The sequence below is a fragment of the Malaclemys terrapin genome, chromosome 20 (assembly GCF_027887155.1).
Source record: "Malaclemys terrapin pileata isolate rMalTer1 chromosome 20, rMalTer1.hap1, whole genome shotgun sequence".
Lineage (NCBI taxonomy): Eukaryota > Metazoa > Chordata > Testudines > Emydidae > Malaclemys > Malaclemys terrapin.
The window spans coordinates 3,037,218-3,060,141 of NC_071524.1; the positions used below are offsets into that span (position 1 = coordinate 3,037,218).

Consider the following 22,924-nt stretch of genomic DNA (forward strand, 5'->3'; position numbering starts at 1 on the left):
CCTCCATTTTGTGAACTCCGTTGCTCTCCGTTATAGTTTTGGTCTTCAAAACATCCCCTGGCAATAAGTTCCACAGGTTGACTGTGCGTTATATGAAGTATTTCCTTTTGTTTGTTTTGAACCTGCTGCCTATTAATTTCATTGGGTGACCCCTGGTTCTTGTGTTATGAGAAGGAGTAAATAACACTTCCTTATTCACTTTCTCCTCACCAGTCATAATTTTATAGACCTCCATAATATGCCCTCTTATTCATCTCTTTTCCAAGCTGAAAAGTCCCAGTCTTATTATATTAATCTCTCCTTATAAACATGTTGTTCCAAACCCCTAATCATTTTTGCTGCCTTTCTCCGTACCTTTTCCAATTCTAATATATCTTTTTTGAGATGAGGCAACCAGATCTTCACTCAGTATTCACCATGTGAGCATACCATAGATTAATATAGTGGCATTATGCTATTTTCTGTTATATTATCTATCCCTTTCCTAATGGTTCCTAACATTTTGTTAGCTTTTTTGACTGTCACTGCAGATTGAGTGGATGTTTTCAGAGAACTATCCACAATGATTCCAAGATCTCCTTCTTGTGTGGTAACAGCTAATTTAGACCCCATCATTTTGTATGTACAGTTGGGATTATGTTTTCCAATGTGCAGTGCTTTGCATTTATCAACATTCAATTTCATCAGCCCTTTTGTTGCCCAGTCACCCAGTTTTGTGAGATCCCTTTGTAACTCTTTGGAGTCTGCTTTGGACTTAGCTGTCTTGACACGAATTTTGTATTATCTGGAAACTTTGCCATCTCATTATTTATCCCTTTCCCCAGATCGTGGATGAATATATTGAACAGCACTGGTCCCCCCAGTACAGATCCCTGGGGGACTCTGCTATTTACCCCCCTCCCCTGTGAAAAATGACCATTTATTCATACCCTTTGCTTCCTGTCTTTTAACCAGTTATTTATCCATGAAAGGACCTTCCCTCTTATCTCTGACTGTTTATAATGGCACACATCACTTCTGATTGCTCTCCTCCCTTCCTCAGAGGAGAGTTTACTAGAGAAGAGAGGCGGACAGGGCGGGGTGCAGGAGCAGAGGGATGCCAGGCCAGGGACCCTGGGGCTATGACACAGCGGAGAGGGAAGGGGGGTTGGGGTGGAGACAGATGAATGCCTTTGTCTGGGATTGCTCCACTTAACTGCGTTAGCATCCAAATGGGCTGTGCCCTTAGCATTTCTCTCAGCTGGATGGGGCCCATTGTTCCTTATAGGGCTGGGATGATCCAACCCCTCCCCAGAAGTCAATGGGAATCTGGGATTCAATGAGGAATCTCCCATTGACTTTAATTAGTTTTGGATGTTCTGCACCTTGAGTTGGCAAGGCCAAGGGCTAGGAAGCCAGGGGAGTCACATACACCAGGAATCACATGCTTCATAGCTTGTGCAGGCCAAGCTCCTTGCAGCCCCAGTGGCTTCTTGCATCCTTCCATCCACCCCCATACCAGCTCTTTTGGTGCCACTCCCCCCGCCCGCATGCATCTGACGAAGTGGGTATTCACCCACGAAAGCTTATGCTCCAATACGTCTGTTAGTCTATAAGATGCCACAGGACTCTTTGTTGCTTTTTAAAGGCTCCCAGGATTTCAGGGATTCTCTGCATCCCCCCTACTCCTTGCCAGTAGCTGTGTGTGCTCCCCATTCCCACCTTTCCCTCACCACCCCGGGGCTCTATGTGCCGCCTCATTCCTCCCATACCAGGGTCCCCCATTCTCCCCCAATGGCAGAGGCCATGTGTGCCCCCTAGTCCCCACATACCCGCATCCCCCATTGTCCCTACCCCTCAGGGTCTCTGTGTGCCCCCCATTTCCCTTATCTGCAGCAGTCTCCCCCATTCTTTTCCCATGGCAGGGGTTGCGTTTGCACCCTTATTTTCCCATATCAGCGTCCCCCTGTTCTCCCCACCCTCCAATGGCTATGTATGCCCCCCATTTCCCTTGTCTCCCCTATCAGGGTTGCCCATTCTTCCCCCATGGCAGTAGCTGTGTGTGCCCGTCATTCCCCCATTACCAGGGTCCCCCATTTTTACCTTCCATGCCAGAACATTAAAAACAAAGCACAAGGCCCCTAATCCTGGAGAAATATGCTTAATTTTACTACTCTCTGTGTGTATGTGAAAGAGAGAGCCTGAATTAAGCACGTGCATAAGAGACCCTCACCCTGGATATTTTTCTGAAAGCTTCAGCACCTGGAGTCCTGGGATTCAGTCAGACTCTCAACTTGAATTTTTTTAGAAAGTAATTTTTTTACCCCTTAGAGTTGCTGAGAAAGGCTTAAAAATGTAACCCAAAGTGCCCACTAAGGGCTCAGACCAGGAAGCAAATAAAATGAGCCCCAAACTCATTGTTGTTGTTGTTGTTGTTTAAATCATGAGTTTAAGCCTGTCCCATAACTTCTTTGAGGCCTGACTCCTGATTTTTCAATGTTTGGCATTTGTGGCACTACTAGTGTTAGCAGGTGTGATGCCTTTGTTTGGATTTAACCATCCCCTAAGAGCCTGGATGCTGGCGGTACATCTACACTGCAATAAAAAGACCTGATTCCAGGTCAGCTGATTCAGGCTTGCATCTCGGACTACAGATGTAAAATTGCAATGTAAACGTTCAGAGTGAGGAACCCGTACCCCAGCCCAAGCCTCACTGTCTACAGTTACACAGCAATGTTATAGCCCTGCATGCCGAGTCAGCTCACCTGGGCCAGCTCTGTGTCTTTTATTGCAGTGATGTGCCCTGGGAATCAGGGAGTGAAACAAGTTAAACTGACTTATCTTTTTGTGTTGTACAGAAATCAAAGGGCAGAAATGAGGGGAGGGGGTGTGTCGGGGGGGAGATCACCAAGATTTTAAAAAGCCCCATTAGCTTTAATAATTGCAGAGGCTGTAGGGAACCCAGGGACAGAGTTTTGTTTTGGAAAATATGATTGCTCCTAGATTTCAAGGCCACAGAGGACCATTCTGATCATCTAGTCTGACTTCCAGTATAGCAAATCAGTGGTGCCTGCATCCAGCACATGCTTTCTGGCTGAGCTAGGGCAGATCTGTTAGAAAGAGACACCCGGTCTGGGTTTAAAGACTCCAAGTGATGAAGACCCCATCTCTCACCTCCTCGTGAGATGTTTCTGTGGTTAATGACACTCCCTGTTAGAAACCCAAGCATTATTTCTTGTCTCAATTTATCTAGATTTCTCTTCCAGTTGTTGGATCTTGTTAAACTTTTGTGAGTGAGACTGAAGAACCAGAAATCTCCCGGGTAGACTGTATTGCCAATCCAAAATTGGGGGGAGGGATAGCTCAGTGGTTTGAGCTATTGGCCTCCTAAACCCAGGCTTGTGAGTTCAATCCTTGAGGGGGCCACTTAGGAATCTGGGGCAAAATCAGTACTTCATCCTACTAGTGAAGGCAGGGAGCTGGACTTGATGACCTTTCAAGGTCCAGTCCAGTTCTAGGAAATAGGGTATCTCCACTAATTCACTTTTATTTATTTTATAAAATGTTCAAAAATCATGAGTCAGGCTCATGAGATTGGCTTTACAATCATGAGATTATGTACAAATAATAAATATTGGTGTTCTTTTAATTTGCCTTCTGCTTTTTGAGTCTTTAGGGTGCACTGGGGTCACATTTTGAAGCTTTGTCCACAACCATGAGGGCTAGAAACTTCATTTTTCTTTAAGAAGGAATGCTGAAATCATCACGTATCCACTTGACTCTAGGAGCTGGGGCTTTAAGGAAAACAATCATTATTGTGAGACTCATGACAAAATCATGAGAGTTGGCCACACTGGTAGGTACATATAGGCCATGATCAAGTCACCCTCACCTGGTACCCTTCCCTAAAGTTAGTTAAATAGATCAAACATCTTTAATCTCTCACAGTGAGACAGCTTTTAAAAACCTAGAATTGTTCTTGTGGCTTTCTTTGAATGATCACTGATGCTCTGTTTCACAGCCACCCTTTCATTATTTGCTACGGGCTAGGCAGCAGTTCTGTAGACAAGGACCTAGGAGTTACAATGGACGAGAAGCTGGATATGAGTCGACAGTGTGCCCTTGTTGCCAAGAAGGCTAATGGCATTTTGGGTTGTATAAGTAGGGGCATTACCAGCAGATCGAGGGATGTGATCATTCCCCTCTATTCAACAATCGTGAGGCCTCATCTGGAGTACTGTGTCCAGTTTTGGGCCCCACACTACAAGAAGGATGTGGAAAAATTGGAAAGAGTCCAGCGGAAGGCGACAAAAATGATTAGGGGGCTGAAGCACATGACTTATGAGGAGAGGCTGAGGGAACTGGGATTGTTTAGTCTGCAGAAGAGAAGAATGAAGGAGGATTTTATAGCTGCTTTCAACTACCTGAAAGGGGGTTTCAAAGAGGATGGATCTAGACTGTTCTCAGTGGTACCAGATGACAGAACAAGGAGCAATGGTCTCACGTTGCAGTGGGGGAGGTTTAGATTGGATATTAGGAAAAACTTTTTCACTAGGAGAGTGGTGAAGCACTGGAATGGTTCCCTAGGGAGGTGGTGGAATCTCCTTCCTTAGAGGTTTTTAAGGTCAGGCTTGACTAAGCCCTGGCTGGGATGATTTAGTTGGGGATTGGTTCTGCTTTGAGCAGGGGGTTGGACTAGATACCTCCAGAGGGCTCTTCCAACCCTGATATTCTATGATTCTATGAAATGGAAGTTCTGTTTTTGGAGAGAGTGTTGACTTCAAGGGGGCCTAGACTTTAGTCTGGGTGAATCTGGAGTGAATCAGGAATGACTCCAGTGAGCTCAACAGGGCCAGCCCCTGCTCTGGGTCAAACCAGAGTGAATCCAGAGTGACTCCACTGAGCTCAGTGGGGTGGGACTCTGTGTTGAGTCAGAGTGGACTGATTCCGGAGTGACTCCACTGACCTCAGCGGGCAGGACCCTGCGCTGGGTCAGTCTGGAGTGATTCCAGAGTGACCCCACTGACTTCAGCAGATTCATTAGAGTCACTCTGGAGTCACTCCGGACTGACTCATTATTTGTCCCGTGAGGGAACTGGGTTTCGCTTTCTGTTACAGCCAGCAAGGGAGCCCTCAAGTTTTTTGGGAGTGGGGGGATGGAGCCCCTCCCGCCTCCGGGAGGAGAAAGGAGCAGGGCAGCGGGAATTTAGGAGAAGGTAATTGGCCTCATCTCCTGCCAGTCATTGAGTAGCTGCTAAGGTAATTCATAAACTGATTGGTTCTCTCTCCTGTCTGTCCCACAATTCCTCCCGCCTCCTTTCGAAGCTTGGAAACCTACAGGGCCTACCCTATGTTAATCAAATAAGTTCCCGCCCTCAGGGATGGCTTCGGTGGATGATTGGCCTCCAGATCCGTCAATCACTGACTGTTGCCGTTAGCATGCGGAGGGGCGGAACCTTATTAACGGATCATTCTCAAGCGCCTTTCATGCTCTACCCAGGCGGGCAGGCCTCGCCGAAAGCGGATTCGCTCCCATCTCCTGTCAGTCTCTGCCTATCCCGCCGTCATCGGGCAAACGAGGGAGCGGATTGGCCTGTCTTCCTGTCATTTCCACGCCTCCCCTCTCCGCCCCACCGGCGCTCCGAGTCCCGCGATTGGTGCAACCCCCAGTCGATCGTCCTTTCTCCCGCCCTACGCAGAATCTTAAGGTGACGTCCTCCGCCCCCCTCGCCTCCCAAAGGCGGGTGGATTGGTCGGTTTGACTGACCCTCCCCGTGCCAGAACCGCCCACGGGGATTATTTGAGCGCTGATTGGTTCGAATGCAGCGGCCATTTTTCCCCCCCAGTAGGAGGAGCGACGGCGAAGGACGCGCAGGAGGCGGGGGCCTTATCCCTCTCCCTCTCTCTCGCAGCGTGCGTGTGCGCGCGCAGCTCCCCTTGTCTCTCAGGCTTTGTGCAGCGGGGCCCCGAACGCTCCATCGCCGTTAGCAGCAGCGGCGCGCGCGCGCGGCCCTCCCGGCGAACGTTCCGTCCTCAGCGGCGCGCGCGGCCCTCCCGGGGAACGTTCCACCAGCGGCGCGCGGGCCCCGCGTGCAGCTGGAGCCGGGAGAAGCGGGAAGCGGGAAAGGGGGAGCGGCCGCCATGTCGGGCTCGGCGGCCTCGGCCGAGGCGGGCGGCCCCGGCGGGGAGAAGCGGCCCGAGGCGCTGGAGCTGCTGGAGAAGTGCGGCGTGTGCCGCGAGCGGCTGCGGGCCGAGCGGGAGCCCCGCCTGCTGCCCTGCCTCCACTCCGTCTGCCGGGAGTGCCTGCGGGCCGAGCCGGCCCCCGCCGCCGACGGGGAGGCCGCCAACAACAAAGAGGGACAAGGTGAGCGGGGCGGGCGGGGGCGTGTATGGGATGCCTTGGACCCTGGGTGCCGGGCCGGCGGGAGCGGGCATGGGGGGGCTGTGCAATGGGGGGAGGGGTGCAGGGCCGGCGGGAGCGGGCATGGGGGGGCTGTGCAATGGGGGGAGGGGTACAGGGCCGGCGGGAGCGGGCATGGGGGGGGCTGTGCAATGGGGGGAGGGGTGCAGGGCCGGCGGGAGCGGGCATGGGGGGGGCTGTGCAATGGGGGGAGGGGTGCAGGGCCGGCGGGAGCGGGCATGGGGGGGGCTGTGCAATGGGGGGAGGGGTGCAGGGCCGGCGGGAGCGGGCATGGGGGGGGCTGTGCAATGGGGGGAGGGGTACAGGGCCGGCGGGAGCGGGCATGGGGGGGGCTGTGCAATGGGGGGAGGGGTGCAGGGCCGGCGGGAGCGGGCATGGGGGGGCTGTGCATTGGGGGGAGGGGTGCAGGGCCGGCGGGAGCGGGCATGGGGGGGGCTGTGCATTGGGGGGAGGAGTGCCGGGCCGGCGGGAGCGGGCATGGGGGGGCTGTGCAATGGGGGGAGGGTGCCGGGCCGGCGGGAGCGGGCATGGGGGGGGGCTGTGCATTGGGGGGAGGAGTGCCGGGCCGGCGGGAGCGGGCATGGGGGGGCTGTGCAATGGGGGGAGGGGTGCAGGGCCGGCGGGAGCGGGCATGGGGGGGGCTGTGCATTGGGGGAGGGGTGCAGGGCCGGCGGGAGCGGGCATGGGGGGGCTGTGCATTGGGGGGAGGGGTGCCGGGCCGGCGGGAGCGGGCATGGGGGGGGGTGTGCAATGGGGGGAGGGGTGCCGGGCCGGCGGGAGCGGGCATGGGGGGGGGCTGGGCAATGGGGGAGGGGTGTCGGGCGTGGGGGATGTGTGCAATGGGGGGAGGGATGTAGGGCGAGGCAGGAGGGGCGCCGGGCCCGCGGGGGTAGGCGCAGTGGGGAGGGGCGCAGTGGAGCGCAAAACCAGTTTTGTACACGCGGTGACCAGGCTGGATGTGTAGTTGCCGGGGGGGGGGGGGGGGGGAGGGGACACGCTGCTTATCCATAGGGAGGGGGAGGGGCTGTGCATTGGGGTCAAGGCCTAGGCTGTATGGCGCCCATGCAAGAGGGGGTGGGAGTGCGTGAGGCCAGGCTGGTGGGCGTGTGAATGGAGGGGCGGAGTGAGTCCAGGAGACCTGTGTAGTGGGTGGGGGTGTGACCTCTTCTTCCAGCCTAGGAAGGCCCCTGGAGTGAGCTGGGTGGGGATGGGAGGCCTGCCAGAGGGACCTGCCTGTGGCAGCCCCACCTATCCACTCTTCAATTCCCTCCCTAGGATAGTGTCTTCCCTCAACCCACTGCATGAGCAGAATGCCTGCCCGGCCCCCAGCAGCCCCCTCATTCTTGCCCCCAAAATGCCCTCAGTGCCCCCACCCTGACCACAGCCAGCCCCCATAGTGCCTTAGAACAGCACCCCCAGTCTGTCCCCTCAGTGCCAGAGGAGTGCCCCTGAACCTGTTCCCTCACTGACTCCCAGTCCCCCTCAGTGCCCTTGAGCTGTGGCCCCGCCCCAAATCACCCTCTCAGTGCCTCCACACTGGCCCTCAGCTCCGCCACCCCTACCCTATGGCTGTTTGAGCTGCTTCTACTGTTGCTTCTGGACCTCCCTAGCCCTATTCCCCCCCTCATGCCACTTATCCCAGTGCTTACAGGATTCAGACTAGACAGTGTGAGGCAAGGACATGGGGGATGGTCAGTGTGAAGTGGCTGGGCCTTGGCATTTGGACACAGGTGCCCTCAGGTAAGTGCTGGGTGAAAAAAGTACAGCACCAGAGGGGTTCACACTTCCCTGCTCTTGGGGAGGGAGCCAGGGCTTGCCCTGCCCCTTGTGCTCTGAGAACTTCTTCCAGCAGCACACGGTGACTCAAGTAGATTTCCATGAAGGAGGGAGAGGTTTTCCAAAATTCTAAAAAGATTTAGAAGCTCAAATCCCATAAGTTTTCAGGCCTAGTCTACATTGGGAAGGGTTGGCTAGTATAGCTATACAGTAGAACCTCAGTTATGAACACCTGGGGAATGGAGATTGTTCCTAACTCTGAACAAAACGTTATGATTCTTTCAAAAGTTTACAACTGAACATTGACTTAATGCAGCTTTGAAACTTTACTATGCAGAAGAAAGATGCTGACTTTAGCCATCTTAATTTAAATGAAACAAGCACAGAAACAGTTTCCTAACCTTCTCAAATCTCTTTTTAAAAACTTTTTTTGGGAAGTTTACATTTAACACAGTACTGTACTGTATTTGTTTTTTTTGGTCTGCTGCTGCCACCTGATTGCATACTTCTGGTTCTGAATGAGGTGTGTGGTTGACTGGTGTTTGTAACTCTGAGGTTCTATTGTACTGGCAAACCCTCCTAATATAGATGTAATTGATACCCATTATAACTAAAACTGCACCAGGGGTTTTGCTAGTACAGAAATCCTACCCCCTAACCAACATTACTATACTGCTAAAGGTTTCTAGTGTGGATGTGGGACTGGAGATTGCACCCGAAATGTGCTAGCCACTCTGCTGTAGACAGTGGAAAGGAAAAGTTCAACATCTCTTCTTTGAATCCATTCTCCAAGGAGATTGCCTGTATTTATGGGAAGAGGTGATTTAGGCCTGATGTATGCACATGTTTTGTATCAGAGTAACTTGGGGTGGTGATGATTCTGAAATAAATAACACTGGCACAATTCCCTGGTCTGGATACAGTTATACAAGTATAATGGTGTCTTATCCTGCCACAGTGTGTTCACTTTCATGAATGGGAATAAGCTGTGCTGGTAAAGAATATTCACACTGGGTATAACTGCATCCACATCATGGGGATTATATTGTTTTGTAGTGGCATGATGTCGTGGTTACGTTTCTGGCCCCTTTTTGGCATCTGAGTGCACCTGTTGTATTAATTCGGACAGAATAAATGGCCCCAGCGTGTTAAAGGTATTAAAATGATCCTATCACTGTCCAACTGTAAACACGGTTTGGGGGGTTGTCTAGAAAGACCCTGGCACAGCTTATTCCTATGGCAAACACTCCATTACATTCTTTTTAAGCAGGAGGAGGAAAAACTACTAAATGTAAAGTATTAAGTCTGTACTAACAAAATTCCTTGTTCCTTAAGCTGTAGAGTTTTTATAATGAAAACCCTCTGTTTGACCATCTTTTAGATGGTATTAAAGATGGTAACTGTCCTTGGGGGCAATTGTTTGCTAGGTTGGAGCTGTTGGTAAAGTCTGATCCTGTTTCCTTTAATACAAGATAAACCCATGGGAGAGGAGAACAGCAAAGATTGAAAATGCAGCTTCTCTTTGGGGCTGACTTTTATTTGCAACCTCACTGCTGGAGAAACACAGGCCTGCTCTGCGCAATAAGAACTGGCAAACTTGTATCAGCATCAGGCTAGTTAGTTAGGACATGGCATTGCTTTTGACTGCTTCTCTGGTCACAGGCCTACAGCAGTGTTGCAAAATATGTAGCTTTGGCTAAGCCAGATTTACTAAACAGAGGGCAAAAGGAAAAAATACGGTGGGGAAGGAAAAGGACACATGAGTGGGAAGGTGGACAGCAATAACCAAAGTCTTACAACTCAAATGGTGCTTGGGTTGAAATAGTTGGAGGTGGGGATGTCATTTTGGTGTCGCTCTCTGGCCTGGTCTGGTGAGGGCATTGAAGGCCCAATGGTATCAGAATGGGTCCTGGGGCCCAGGAGACAGTGTGGGAGTAGCAGATATGATGATAAAGTTTGCCCCTTCCATTCCATCTCTCTCAGCTAGCTAGCTGACTTCTCCCTCCCCAAAGTCTTTTTTAAGGATCCCAAAATGGAATGAATGATGAATGTAATATCCTATCTTCTCTCTGTTTTGTCACTAGTTAAGCCTGAGTTCCAACATGCCAATTTTGGTCTGATTTTCAGTCCATGCTACTTGTTTATCTAAGGTGATCTTTAACACAGTCTTTGAGTTACAGCAGTAGACCATCTCACTTTAGTACCTTTTCCCATCAACATTTGTTGCAAGTTTATAAATTGTTCCAATCCGCTATTTCTACTTTCTACTGTCAGGCTCACACTTAGGGGTAGGTCTGTGAGACCCCGATTATTACAACACCCCCTTTCAGGTTACTTATCTTGGGATGGAGTTTTGCAGTGCTCCCCTCCTGGATCGGGCCCTGGGCTGCAGTAACCCTGTGTGTCTACCATTCTTACCCTCAGTTATTTTATTGGTACGATTGGTAGTCCAGGCTCAATTCGTTTATTGATCAGAGATAAGCACAATACAGAAAGGCCAGTACGTTACCAACAAGCCTGGAAGACAGTCATAGAAGCATTGATGCAGTGTTGTAGTCGTGTTGGTCCCTGGATATTAGAGAGACAAAGTGAGGTATTAGCTTTTTTCTGTCACCAACAGAAGCTGGTCCAATAAAAGATTTAGTTTATACTCTTGTGTGACAGCTCAAAAGTTTCTCTCTCAACAGAGGTTGGTCCAATAAAATATATTACCTCACCTATCATGTCTCTCATCTAAGTGTTCAGTGTGTCCCAAAATGTGAGCACAATCTGTGTATATGTATGTAGAGTGTGTCTCATACTGGTAGAACACTCCATCCAGAGTACCCAAGGTTCCAATTCTTACCAGTTTACCTTCTTTTAACATAGTACACCTCTACCCCGATATAATGCGACCCGATATAACATGAATTTGGATATAATGCAGTAAAGCAGCGCTCCAGAGGGGTGGGGCTGCGCACTCCGGTGGTTCAAAGCAAGTTCGATATAACGCGGTTTCACCTATAACCCGGTAAGATTTTTTTGGGCTCCGGAGGACAGCGTTAAATCTGGGTAGAAGTGTATACCAGGAGTCAGCAAAGCTTAGGTGGCCTTTTTGAAACCAATTTTGTAGGTTGGCTGGAGGCAAAATCATCAAAGCTAATTGTTCTGGCATTGTCCCATAACAACTCTGAAGCATTTGCTGAGAGGTGGCTTATCTTGAGCAGTTCTTTTCTTTCCTGCTTGTTTTTCCAGACAGACTCCTTTTGAGTTAAACTAATGTAGTCCTTCAGAAAGTGTCCCAGTAACCAGTCTAGCATACACTGCACATAAATAATTTCAGAGCAGCTCCATGTCCACCAAATAGCTAAAGCAGCACCACTCTTGTGTGCAGATGAAGCCTTGGTCTTAGATATCCCTAGACATCCATTTTTGACCATAAATTAGCCTCCCAAGTCTGTATTTGGGTGCCTAAGGCCTAGGCTTTCAGAAGCAAAATAGTGATTTAGATGTTTTAAAATCTTGAGTGTCTAACTTGATGACACATTTCTGAAGGTGCATGGTTTCCAGAGGGTGGGAGATTTCCAGAGGCCTCTAAAGTGTCCAAAGGAGCTCACAAGCATCATGAATCAGCTAGTTGCTTTTGAAAATGCAGGCTTTAAGTGGCCTTTCTAAAGTACAAATCATTCTTTTATTGAATCATTTTGGGGTCATTTACCTGTTTCCTCCCTCTATTTAACACAAGTGAGCAGTGCATATGTACATGCCAATACTCCTGCATATCTGGATGCTGAGTGGAGTACTCAGTAATAGTTCTTATCCTCTTCTATGGCTGTTTTGAGTTGGTTTCTGTCACGGAGTATTGGGGGACTCAGGGCCCTGCACCCCCGGCTTCCTGCGATTCACCATGACTCTCAGCCAGCCAGTAAAGCAGAAGGTTTATTTGGATGACAGGAATACAGTCCAAGACAGGTCTTGCAGGCACAGACAACAGGGCCCCCCTCAGTTAGGTCCAGCTTGGGGTCCCAGGGCATCCCAGCCCTCCTTGGGAGGTCAGAGCAATCTCTGCCTCCCAGCCATCTCACCAGCCAGCTTCCAAGACTCTGCCTTCAGCGACCCCTCCCACAGCCTTTGTTCAGTTTCCCGGGTCAAGGTGTCACCTGGCCTCCAACCCCTTCCTGGGTTCTCATGTTACATGCTCAGGTATTCTCCTTCGGGCAGTCTACCATCCCCCAATGCAGACTATCCTAGCCACACTCCCCTGTCAGCATTCACAGACCACAGTAAGAACAGTCCCAGTTCGTCACAGTTTCCTTTGCAAGTTTCAAGTCCTAGGTATACAGGATTGAGTGTTTACTGTTAACAGGTCTGGATGGAGTCCTTTGAAGGTGAATTGATTTGTGGATATTGTTGCAAAGCCCCCAAGCTGTTAGGTCAAAACCAACAATATTAGGGCTTCTTTCTCTGTACTGTATAAAGAATGAGGCTATCTTAACTCTCCCTTATATCTGATGGCATATATCCTTCTTGATCAGTGCTTGGGTGGTGAGTAGGGATGTAAAATATTAACCGGTTAACCAATAAGTATTAGTCTTAGTGTTAATATATTGCAGTTAACAGATTGGCGGCAGCCCTGACCAGGACCCCTATCATGTTAAACGGTTAACCAATATAACTTTAATAGTTTAAACAGGTTCTTTTTTAAACTCTATTTACAGCCCACTGGTGAGTGGGTGTTGTCAAAGGACATAGGCTGAATAAAGCAACAGAGGGTCCTGTGGCACCTTTGAGACGAACAGAAGTATTGGGAGCATAAGCTTTCTTGGGTAAGATCCTCACTTCTTCAGATGCAAGTGAAGAAGTGAGGTTCTTACCCATGAAAGCTTATGCTCCCAATACTTCTGTTAGTCTCAAAGGTGCCACAGGACCCTCTGTTGCTTTTTACAGATTCAGACTAACGGCTACCCCTCTGATAATAGACTGAATAGCAAGTGGAGTTTCCAACTATGCATTCATTCAACAAAAGGCCCTCTTAGGCACTGGTGCAAAGGCAAGGTGTTAGTTTAGTTGAGAGGTGGGGGGCTAGTGCTTCTGAGAAATAGCTGGTGTGGGTCCTGTGACTGGTGTTGACTGATTCATGCCTAAATGTCCTGGTACAGCTTTTTTTTGTATAGGGGAAGCTTCATTGGTGCAACTTTCACCCTGCCTGTAGTATTCACGTGCTGCTGTGCAGACCAGGTAAGCTACTGGTAGCATCCCATTGGCAGGGTTTGAAGCATTTCTGTACTGGTCTGGCAAGATAATCCCCTTGAAATTTGAACCAAATGCAAATTGGTGAATTGTTTACTTGTGCTTCCTGCATAAGTTACAAGGCTTCAAAATGGGATTTCCGGCACACAGGAAAACGCTACCTTAAAGCGGTGGTAAAGGAAGGATTGCTGGGGGGGGGGAGAGTGTAATGTAATGGCGAGCTATTTGAGTCCTCCATTCTCTACTGAAGTCAGGTGGGGATAGTGTGACCAGATGTCCCAATTTTATAGGGACAGTCCCGAAATGTGGGGCTGTGTCTTATATAGGTGCCTATAACCCCCCCACCCCGTCCTGATTTTTCACCCTTGCTATCTGGTGACCCTAGGTGGGGATGATGATGGGCCATTCTTTCTTACCCCACAGAGGTCATGCTTTATGTGGAGAAAAGTCTCAATGTTAATACTGGGAGGGTGTCAGTCTGAGCAGGGCATGTTCAGGGATGTCCTGTAATAGTCAAGGGTTGGTCTGTATTTCTTCTTTCTTCTTCTTCCATCCAGTAGTCAGATGGAGTAGCAGTCTCCTTCCTGAGAAGAGGCCAGTAGGGTGTAATCATATCAAATCTAATCCAAGATTTAAGCCAGTTATGGTGAAAATCCAAACCTTGGGTTAACAGGAAAGAATAGCGATCATGTTTAGGAAGTGGGTAAGTGACTGAAGGGCAGGCTTACATTTTTGCTTTGCTTCGGAGATCATAGCTATGAGAGTAGCAAAAGAAGCTTGGAGAAAGGAGATAAGGTAACAGGATATTGCTTTGGTTCACAGGGAAATTGTGCAGACTCAGGGAGTCTTTCTCTACTCCTGGCAGCTCTCTGAAGCTGTACTGCTACTGAAATACTGTTTCTGATTACAATCCTGCAGTTGTCCAGCATGTTACCATGTTTTTTTGAAACTTTTAAACATGGTTAAAGCTATCTGAGATGAGAATTTGTGTGCCTTCAAACTTGCCGAAAGGAAATGCTTTTTGGTGGGGTGAAGATTGTGTTGAAATCTTGAGGGAGATAAGGCAGAAAGAATGGCTTGAGGAGGAGTTAGAGAAATGTGGCTTTAGTGCATGGAGTGGCTTTTGCAACATAAACTGTAGAACACAGGGGCAAGAGTGAAGGTTGAAGGGGAGGAGGGATGGTGGCATATGAGCACATGGAGTTAAATACATTGGCACCATTTTTTAAAGCTGATATGCCAAGAAAGCTGTGATGGCTGCGCTCTGTGTTGCTTATTAAAATAGCCTTGAATGCATTTAAAAAAAAAAAAACCCTACAATTCAGGTATCTTGTCTACTTTTGTGTCTCACTATTTAGATCCAGTAAAGCCCTGATCTCTTTCCAGTTGTTCAAGGTCAGCTAGGGTGACCAGACAGCAAATGTGAAAAATCGGGACGGGGGTGGGGGGTAATAGGAGCCTATATAAGAGAGACCCAAAAATCAGGATTGCCCCTATAGAATTGGGACATCTGGTCACCCTAAGGCCAGCACCAGTATAACTAAAGCTGTTACCAAACTTCTGTATTGGTGACCCCTTTCACGCAGCAACCCTCTGAGTGTGACCCCCCCCTATAAATATTTTAAAAAGTGTTTTTAATTTATAACACTATTATAAATGCTGGAGGCAGAGCAGGGTGTGGAGGTGGAGAGCTTGTGACCCCCATGTAATAACCTCATGAGCTCCTGAGGGGTCAACCCCCAGTTTGAGAACCCCTGAACTAAAGGCATGTTTAAATCAATGTAGTTAAACCTATAACTATGTGGACACTTAAATCTATTCAAACATGGTTTAGCTTGTTTGGTAAACTACAACCAACAATCAATCCAGTTATCCTTGCAGCAGGTGGCACTGTTTTAACTGAGTCAGGATTTAAACCTGTTTAACCATAACCAATAGGACTTCTGTGTGAATAAAGCCCTTAAACTTCCCAAGTCTTAGTTTTTTGCCTTTTTAATGTAAACAATAAGCAAATGGTTCATAGAAACTCTCAGCTCAGGGCTGAGGGAGCGCCATATCAGACCTTATTCCTGATGCCCAACCTTTTTTCAAAATATGAATTTAATGTTTTAAAACCATATTCTTGCAGCTAGATAGAAGTGGCCTGTTTTGTCTGACCCCTTTCCCTGAGGTGCTGAGCATCTTCAGCTTTCTGCTTCAGGGGAGGTATGGTCTCTTGAATTTCAGATTTCTTGTGTTTTAGGAGCCTAACTTGAGGAATCCATGAGTGGGGAAGCTTGGCTAGTTCTAACAGAACAAGTAGACTAAACACTTAAAATAGAACACCACATCTTGAGGCCTTTGTGCATCATAAAATCATTTTTGTCACCTTTTAAAGTGCTGGGGTGGGTGGGCTTGTGGGGGAGGGGGATTTGAGAGGGTCTGGAAGAGCGAAGGGAGTAGTAGTAAACTGTTGCTGGGTTACAACTACTTTTATTTACGGTGCCTTGCTGTCTTTGTTCCCTGTGAGGGGGTGTGTAGTGCTCAACTGGACAAGAAAAACGGAACTTGACCAAGTCCCAATGACTTGATTGTGCTCACATTCAGCAGTTCCTGGCAGTGCTGCATGTGCTGCTTGGGTACAGATAAGAGGGATTCAAGCATATTTTGGTTATACAGAGGAGATTAATAGATTGCCTCTCCTGGGCTGTGATGCAATTCCTCCAAGGTCCCCAAAGCAACTCTTCTGATATCCTGTGGCCTCCATGCCTTTATGGAGGAGAGGCCGGCTTCATTCCTCACTTGGGAGCAGATGTCTCCTGCTAATTACTCCTCTGTTTTTGGAGATGTAGAGGGGAGGAGATAGTAGCTGATTGATGTACCTGGCAGAGTGGAATGGGCTAAGATAAGAGGAAGAATTAACAATCCTCTTTTGAAGTGTTTAGCAACCTTGTACACCCTCCCTCAAAAGGGCGCTTTAGATTGAAACGGTCAGCTTCCCACTCTGAGCTGGAAAATAGCTAGAGATTGTAAAGCTTGATTCCAGCAAGGGCCCTGGCTGGTGAGCAGTCCTTCAAACTCCACCAGTAGTTTTTATGTTTACAAGTCCATAAAGTGTGAACTCTTTTGCTCAGCACAAGAATCTCCCATGAATCTGAGAGCTGCTCCTTATGCTGCTTGGGCCTTTTGATCTTGAGAGTAGGTAATTTGTAGACACAGGTTTCCATGGAGTGAAAAGATCAGGCCTGGAGGTGGGAATTGGCATTCCCTTCCCAAGTATTTCCTGGGAAACCTACTCAACAGTATATTGTTTTAGATGATTGTTTCAAGGAGTCCTATGAAGCTCAGTGCTTTCCCATGGTTTACATTAGTCATGTCTCCTAGACCAGTTGCATACAGTCCCACAATAACACACAAACATCTGTGTTAATACTGTGGGCTCCTAAATTACTTCGCCCTGATCTACACTACAGAATTACTTCAGTGAATTTGCCTTTGAGTGATAGTTGTACCGACATAAGTGCTTCTCCCACTGATAGCTACTGCTTCTGACAAAGATGTATTAACTAAGTGGCCAGGAGACCTCTCTCTCATTGGCTTAGAGCAGTGATACTCAGACTGCATCTCATGGCAAGTAGCTCTTTACTGTCTCCTGCAGCTCTTTGCAGCACATTAAAACACTAATTATTAACCAATCAGGATGCTTGAGCTGTTAATCATTTAAGTTATTAATTTGTTTACTGAGAATAATATCTAAATAAAAACTAAATATTTCCCCTGTCACACTGTTTAAATAATTTGTACTATAGTAAATGAAACTGAATTCATACTATTGGGACTCTTTTGGGTCATGTTGATCGCTAATTTGACTCCTGAGTATCCTTGGCTTAGAGAGTTTTCATTAAAGTACTTCAGCGACTGTGTCAATAGTGTTTTAAGTACAGACATGCCCGTAAACTGAATTCAGTAACGTATGTCCAGGAAATTACCACATCTATCTCACAACTATCCTAAAGTGAATGCAGTTATATCAGCATAAAGGCACAGTATTCTGGTATAGCTACACATTTAAGGAAAGAGAATAAGCTCTACAGGGGATAAGGCACCCGTATACAGATAGACCTGCATCCACACTAAGGGCTATACAGATTTAACTGGTAAGAAAATCACACCCAAACAGTTAAACTGGGGTGAAAAATTATGTAGACAAGGCCTTAGTTAAAACAATGCAAATCCCTAATTTGACTTAAAACTGGCTTTCTGTTGGTTTATCCCTGAGTTGAGAGAAATCAATGCGAGCCAAGTTTAAATTGATTTAGGAGGTATTTTGGTCCGATTTTCATTGGTTTAATTAGATGTTTAACTTTGAATACAAAATAGATAAGGCCTCTGAGCCCCCTTGGTGATTTTTTTTGGTGACCCTGGAATCACACTTGCCTATTAAAATGTTTTTTGTTCCCTTTGTTGCTGTTTGACAGTCCCACACAAATGGGAAACTCTGAAAGTTTCTACACAGTGATGTCAAATGAACAAAGTCTACACACTGGGAAAAATAGGAAAGTATTGCATTTTTCCAACTTTTCAGTCCTGGTAAATGTTTCTTTTAACAACAAGTAGTGAAAAATGTTCAGAATCTGAAGATCAAGTTGTAGAGGAAATACCCTGATTTGTATTTTGTGGCAGGTAGGGGAGGAGGGAAAAACAAGGTCCCCTGCATGAAGTGAACATGAAAGGGCTAGACTTGGTGGAAAGTCATTTAGTCCAGTTTTGTTACATGTAAACCTTTCCCGCAAGTCTGTAGCAGTTATGGAATAAGTTTTGAAGATCTTGTATGTTGACATGTAATTGCTTGTCTGGCTGCAAGTGTCAATGTGTATTCTGGTAACTCCTAGATCCAGAATTAGGATTGTGACTTGCTTTGTAACTGTGTAGATTAGCTGTTCTGGTGATTACCCTAGAGCAGGGTTTCTTAACTGTGGCCTGTAAGGGGGCACTGGCTGTGTTGTATCCCATGGGTTTAGGGGAAAAAATGCAGTTGTGCTGAGCTGGGAAAGGAGCAATATGTCTCCGCAAGCTCTACCTGCCCGCAGACCTCGGGGGGGGGGGGGGGCAGTATCTGTGCTGTAGAGTTTGTTTTGGTGTCCTCGTGCACTGCTGCTGTAGAGTCTGAACTGTGATATGAGGCAAGATGGCTGTGTTAAGGGAAGCTACCCCGTATATTGGCAGTGCCAAACTCAGAACACCATCATCCAGAAATTACCTGTGATGCCCTACCATGATGACAAACCTTTGCAAGTATTATGGGATTAGGGTGAATTGCCATTAAAAAACCAGAGGGTTTTTTCAGTTCCTGGTGGGGAAAATTCTAAACACTGATCTAGACGTATAGAGCCCTGCGTGGATACAAAAATCTGTATCCGCATCCGATCCGCATTTGCAGGGCTGGGCTGAGGCTCCAAGGCACACTCCTCTGCCCCTTCCCCCGCCGGCGCCTGGTCAGGTGGATGGTCTGCCGCGGCTCCCTGGCATGGGCTCCATGCTGGCCTGGGCAGAGGGGTGACCTCTGGGGCTGCTCAGGCCTCCTGCCCAGGACAGATAGTGTCCCCCAAGGCTCCCCACAGCTGACTGCCTGGCTCTTATATCTACATCCACGCTATCCACAAGATGCGGATATCCGCAGATATAAAGCAGATCCCTGCAGATTTGCAGGGTTCTATACGTTTATTTTTTTAAATTAGTGTTGCAGTGGCAGTTTGTCTTCAAACTATTTGTGTGTAAAGTCATCCTTGGTGCTGAAGCGCGGAGCAGACTTAGAACAGACTGACTTGGTTTTACATTGTCAGAGCATGAATAGGCAAAGGATTTTGATGCTTTTAAAAAATGTCAGGTATCTCTCTCCACATTTCCTCCTGCCCATCCTAAGAGGTTTTTTTTTAAAAAGCTCACCTTGTGGATATGTATAACCTTTAATGAGGAAGGTGCACTTTGCTGAGGTTGGGAAGAAAATCTAGGCATTAGTCTAGTTTGAAAACTTGCTATGATCATAGAAAGTGCTGGATTGGATCAGATCCAGGGTCCATTTTATAAGTTCCTGTCTGACAGTAGCTGGCAGAAGATGTTTCAGAGGAAGGTGTGAAGCTTCCTAATCCCTGATAGTTAGAGATGAGCTTAAACCTTGAAGCATGAGGCTTAATATCTCTTCACAAATGTGTTAAATAGTCTAACTGGGTATTCTTAATCATCTAGATGTCCACTCCCTCCTGAATCTTGCCTAAGTTTTTGCCTCAACGAGCGCTCTAGGATTCTGCATTGCAACTACCAATGGTGTCCAGTCTTGCTTTCCTGTAGTTGCTGCTGCAATATGTATGTGGAAGGTTCCTGATTGGAAGTAGTTAAAAATTACAACTTCTATAGGCCCGGTGCGTTTGGCATTGGAGAGAGGTCATTGGCCCCATGCATGCGGTCACCCAGATACACTATAATGGAGGTCTTCCTTTGTCATTGAACAGACTTCCAGATACATGGACTGTGCAATTTTTTCTATACTAAAAAAAACATAGTAAATATTTGCTGCTTACAGTAGTGCAGTCTCAGCTCTGCACCTATATCATCTTCCACTGAAATAGATACATGTGTTATGATCTCAGCAGTGTGCAATTGGATTCCTCCCTTAAATACTTGAGCAAAAATGTTAATGCAACAGTAAGTTTGCAAGTTTAAGGGCAGAAGGCCTGAAAATTCCAACTTTCATGTTTGGACAGACAAGTCGAGTGAGGTAATATCTCTATTGGATCAGCTTCTGCCGGTGAAAGATGTTTTCGAGCTTGCACAGAATTCAAGTCTGGGAAACGTACTCAAAAGGTATGTCTACACTGCAGTTGGCATGTGCCAGCTGACTTGGGCGAAGGGGCTGTTGTGTAGATATTCGGGTTTGGCTTGGAGCTAGGCTCTAGGACCTGGCGAGGTAGGAGGGTCCCAGAGCTCTTGAGCCCAAACATCTACACTGCAATTAAAGAGCCTCATAGCCCGGGGTCAGCTGGCACCGGCCATCTGTGGGTGTCTAATAGCAGTGTAAACATACAGTGGCAAGGCACCTGTTTTCTCTCACCAGACTGTTTCCCCCTCTGGCAATGGGGGGTCTGGGGTAATCAGCCCCACTCAGGCAGGGTTTGCCTTCCCCCTTCTGTCCCCTTTGGTCATATTTTCAGGGTACCCCTGAGGGTCGGTCTAAGGAGTGATCCTCCACCAAACAAAAAGGAAACCATCTTATAAACCCAGGGGGTACCTTTCGCTGCCCCCTCACTGGAGCAAGGTGTCATCCGGTTGGTTGTCCTGGAGTGTCAGTCCTTCCCTAGCAGGCACTCAGGTTTGGCTGTTGCCCTTATGGGAAGGAACAGCCTATTTCTCTGCTGCCACTAGCCTGGCAGCAGCTTGTCTGTCCCCCCTTTGCTCTCCCCAGGAGCGGGGTTTGTAAAGGCCTCAGGCAGCCCTTAATTGGATGCAGGTGTCCCTAATTGACCTGAGGTAACCTCTTCTCAGCTTGTAGGAAAAAGGGCCTTTAACATTCTAGGACTAATATATTGGCCTTCCAGGACCCTCTTGCAGCTATCCGGCCTGATTTTGTCACATATCTCCTCTTCCTGCTCAACACCATGGGGTTGGGCTGCTTTGGTTGAAAAACAGTGCACCCTTGACAGGCAATCAGTATTGCCATGCCTGGTCCCTGACCTGTTGCACTCTGAAGTGGAAGGGTTTTAATGACAGGAACCATCTCGTTACCCTTGCATTTATTTTTGCTTGGTGCATCTGTTTCAGGGGGGCATGATCAGTGATGAGGGTAAGCATCTGTCAGAGAAGGTTGTAATGGAGGGTTTCCATGGCCCACTTTACCACAAGGCATTCTTTCTCTACCACAGCATACTTTTGTTCTATGGGCAGGAGTTTCTTACTAAGGAACAGGATTGTGGGTGTTCTTCCTCTCCTACCATTTGAGAAAGCACAGCTCCCAACCCAACCTCAGAGGCATTGATTTGCAGTATAAACTCCTTCTCAAAGTCTGGGGCTACTAGCACCGGGTTACTGTAGAGGGTGGTTCTCAGGTCTGTAAAAGCTGCTTCAGCTGCACCAGTGCTTTTCACTGTTTGGGCTGTGGGCTTTCATCAGATCCATCAACGAGTATGCTCTGGTAGCAAAGTAGGGAATGAATTGCCTATAGTACCCAACTATTCTCAGGTATGCGCTGAGCTGTTTCTTCCAGATCAGTTAGGGCCAACTTTGTATCACCTCTAACTTGTTCAGTTGGGGCTTTACTATGCCCCTCCCCATGTTGTACCTGATATATTTGGCTTCTGCTAGCCCTATTGCACATTTGGAGGGATTCAAGTGAGACTTGCCTTCCTCAGGGTATCCAATACTGCTTCTACCTTTTCTAGGTGCGTCTCCTAGTCTGGGCTGTGGATGATATCATCCAGGTAAGCAGCTGCATACTTGCCATGTGGACGCAACAGACGTTCCATGAGCTGCTGGAAGATTGCAAAAGGGAGGAGGACCGTGTACTGGTAAAATCCTTCTGGTGTAGAAAATGCAGTCTTCTCTTTGGCTTTGTTGGCCAGAGGGATTTGCCAATAACCTTTGGTCAGGTCAAGGGTGGACAAAAATCTGGCTTTTCCCAATTAGCTTGTCTGTACGAGGTATGGGGTAAGCATCGAACTGGGACACCTTGTTTAATTTTCGGAAGTCATTGCAGAACCTCATGCTGCTATCTGGTTTAGGTACAAGGATGATTGGACTGGACCATTGACTATGGGATTCCTCAATGACTCCTAGCTCTAGCATTCTCCTAACTTTAGTCCTGATCTCCTCTTTTTGCCTCAGGGATCTGGTAGGGCTTAATGTTCACCTTTACTCCAGCATCTGTCATGATATAATGATCAACTTCTGTGATCCTGCTTGGCTTCTCTGAGAACACATCCGTTCATATTGATAACTTCTTGTTGTTCAGGGGTCAATTCAGAGGATATTCCCACCTGTCCCTGATGTTTATTTTCTTGGGGTGGCATCTCCAGGTTGAACAGAGGAACCAACCTACGTCTCTTGCCAGGGCGTCAATAGGTTCATGGCTATCCTCTCAAATGGGACTTCAATAATTGGCAGCGGTACTATAGGGGCCCTCAAGTGTGGTCGGGGCCGTGTAATTGGCACTCTGGGCAGGAGGCACAATATCGTCTGACCTCCATAGGATTTAATGGAGGGTCTTACCTATCCCTAGGTGTACTCCAAACAGATGACTGTGATCTAGGTCCAACGCTGCCCTTTGATGCCTTCGCGGTACCAAGAGTTGCTTCATTTCTTGCTCTTGCATTTGAACTACTCTATATAATAGGTCCCTTTTTTATCATGGAGTATAGCCCTAGGCCTTTGGTTTTCCCCTCCACTGGGACCCCATTCACTGGCCTGATCCTGCCCAAAATTCTCCAATGAGGGTCTAATGTGCCCAAACTCAAAGGGCTACTTTTGTTTCCCCCTCAGGGTTGGTCTCTC

General features: G+C 47.8%; 1 protein-coding gene across 1 annotated transcript in view; it reads left to right on the forward strand.

Annotated features, from left to right (window-relative positions):
* Nucleotides 1–5,887: 5,887 nt before the first annotated feature.
* TRIM28 (tripartite motif containing 28) overlaps nucleotides 5,888–22,924 on the forward strand; it is a 60,512-nt gene continuing 43,475 nt past the window's right edge. The window contains exon 1 of the mRNA XM_054009787.1: nucleotides 5,888–6,343. Coding sequence (XP_053865762.1) covers nucleotides 6,121–6,343 — 223 coding nt within the window. The 5' untranslated portion in view covers nucleotides 5,888–6,120. The remainder of the gene's footprint in view (nucleotides 6,344–22,924) is intronic.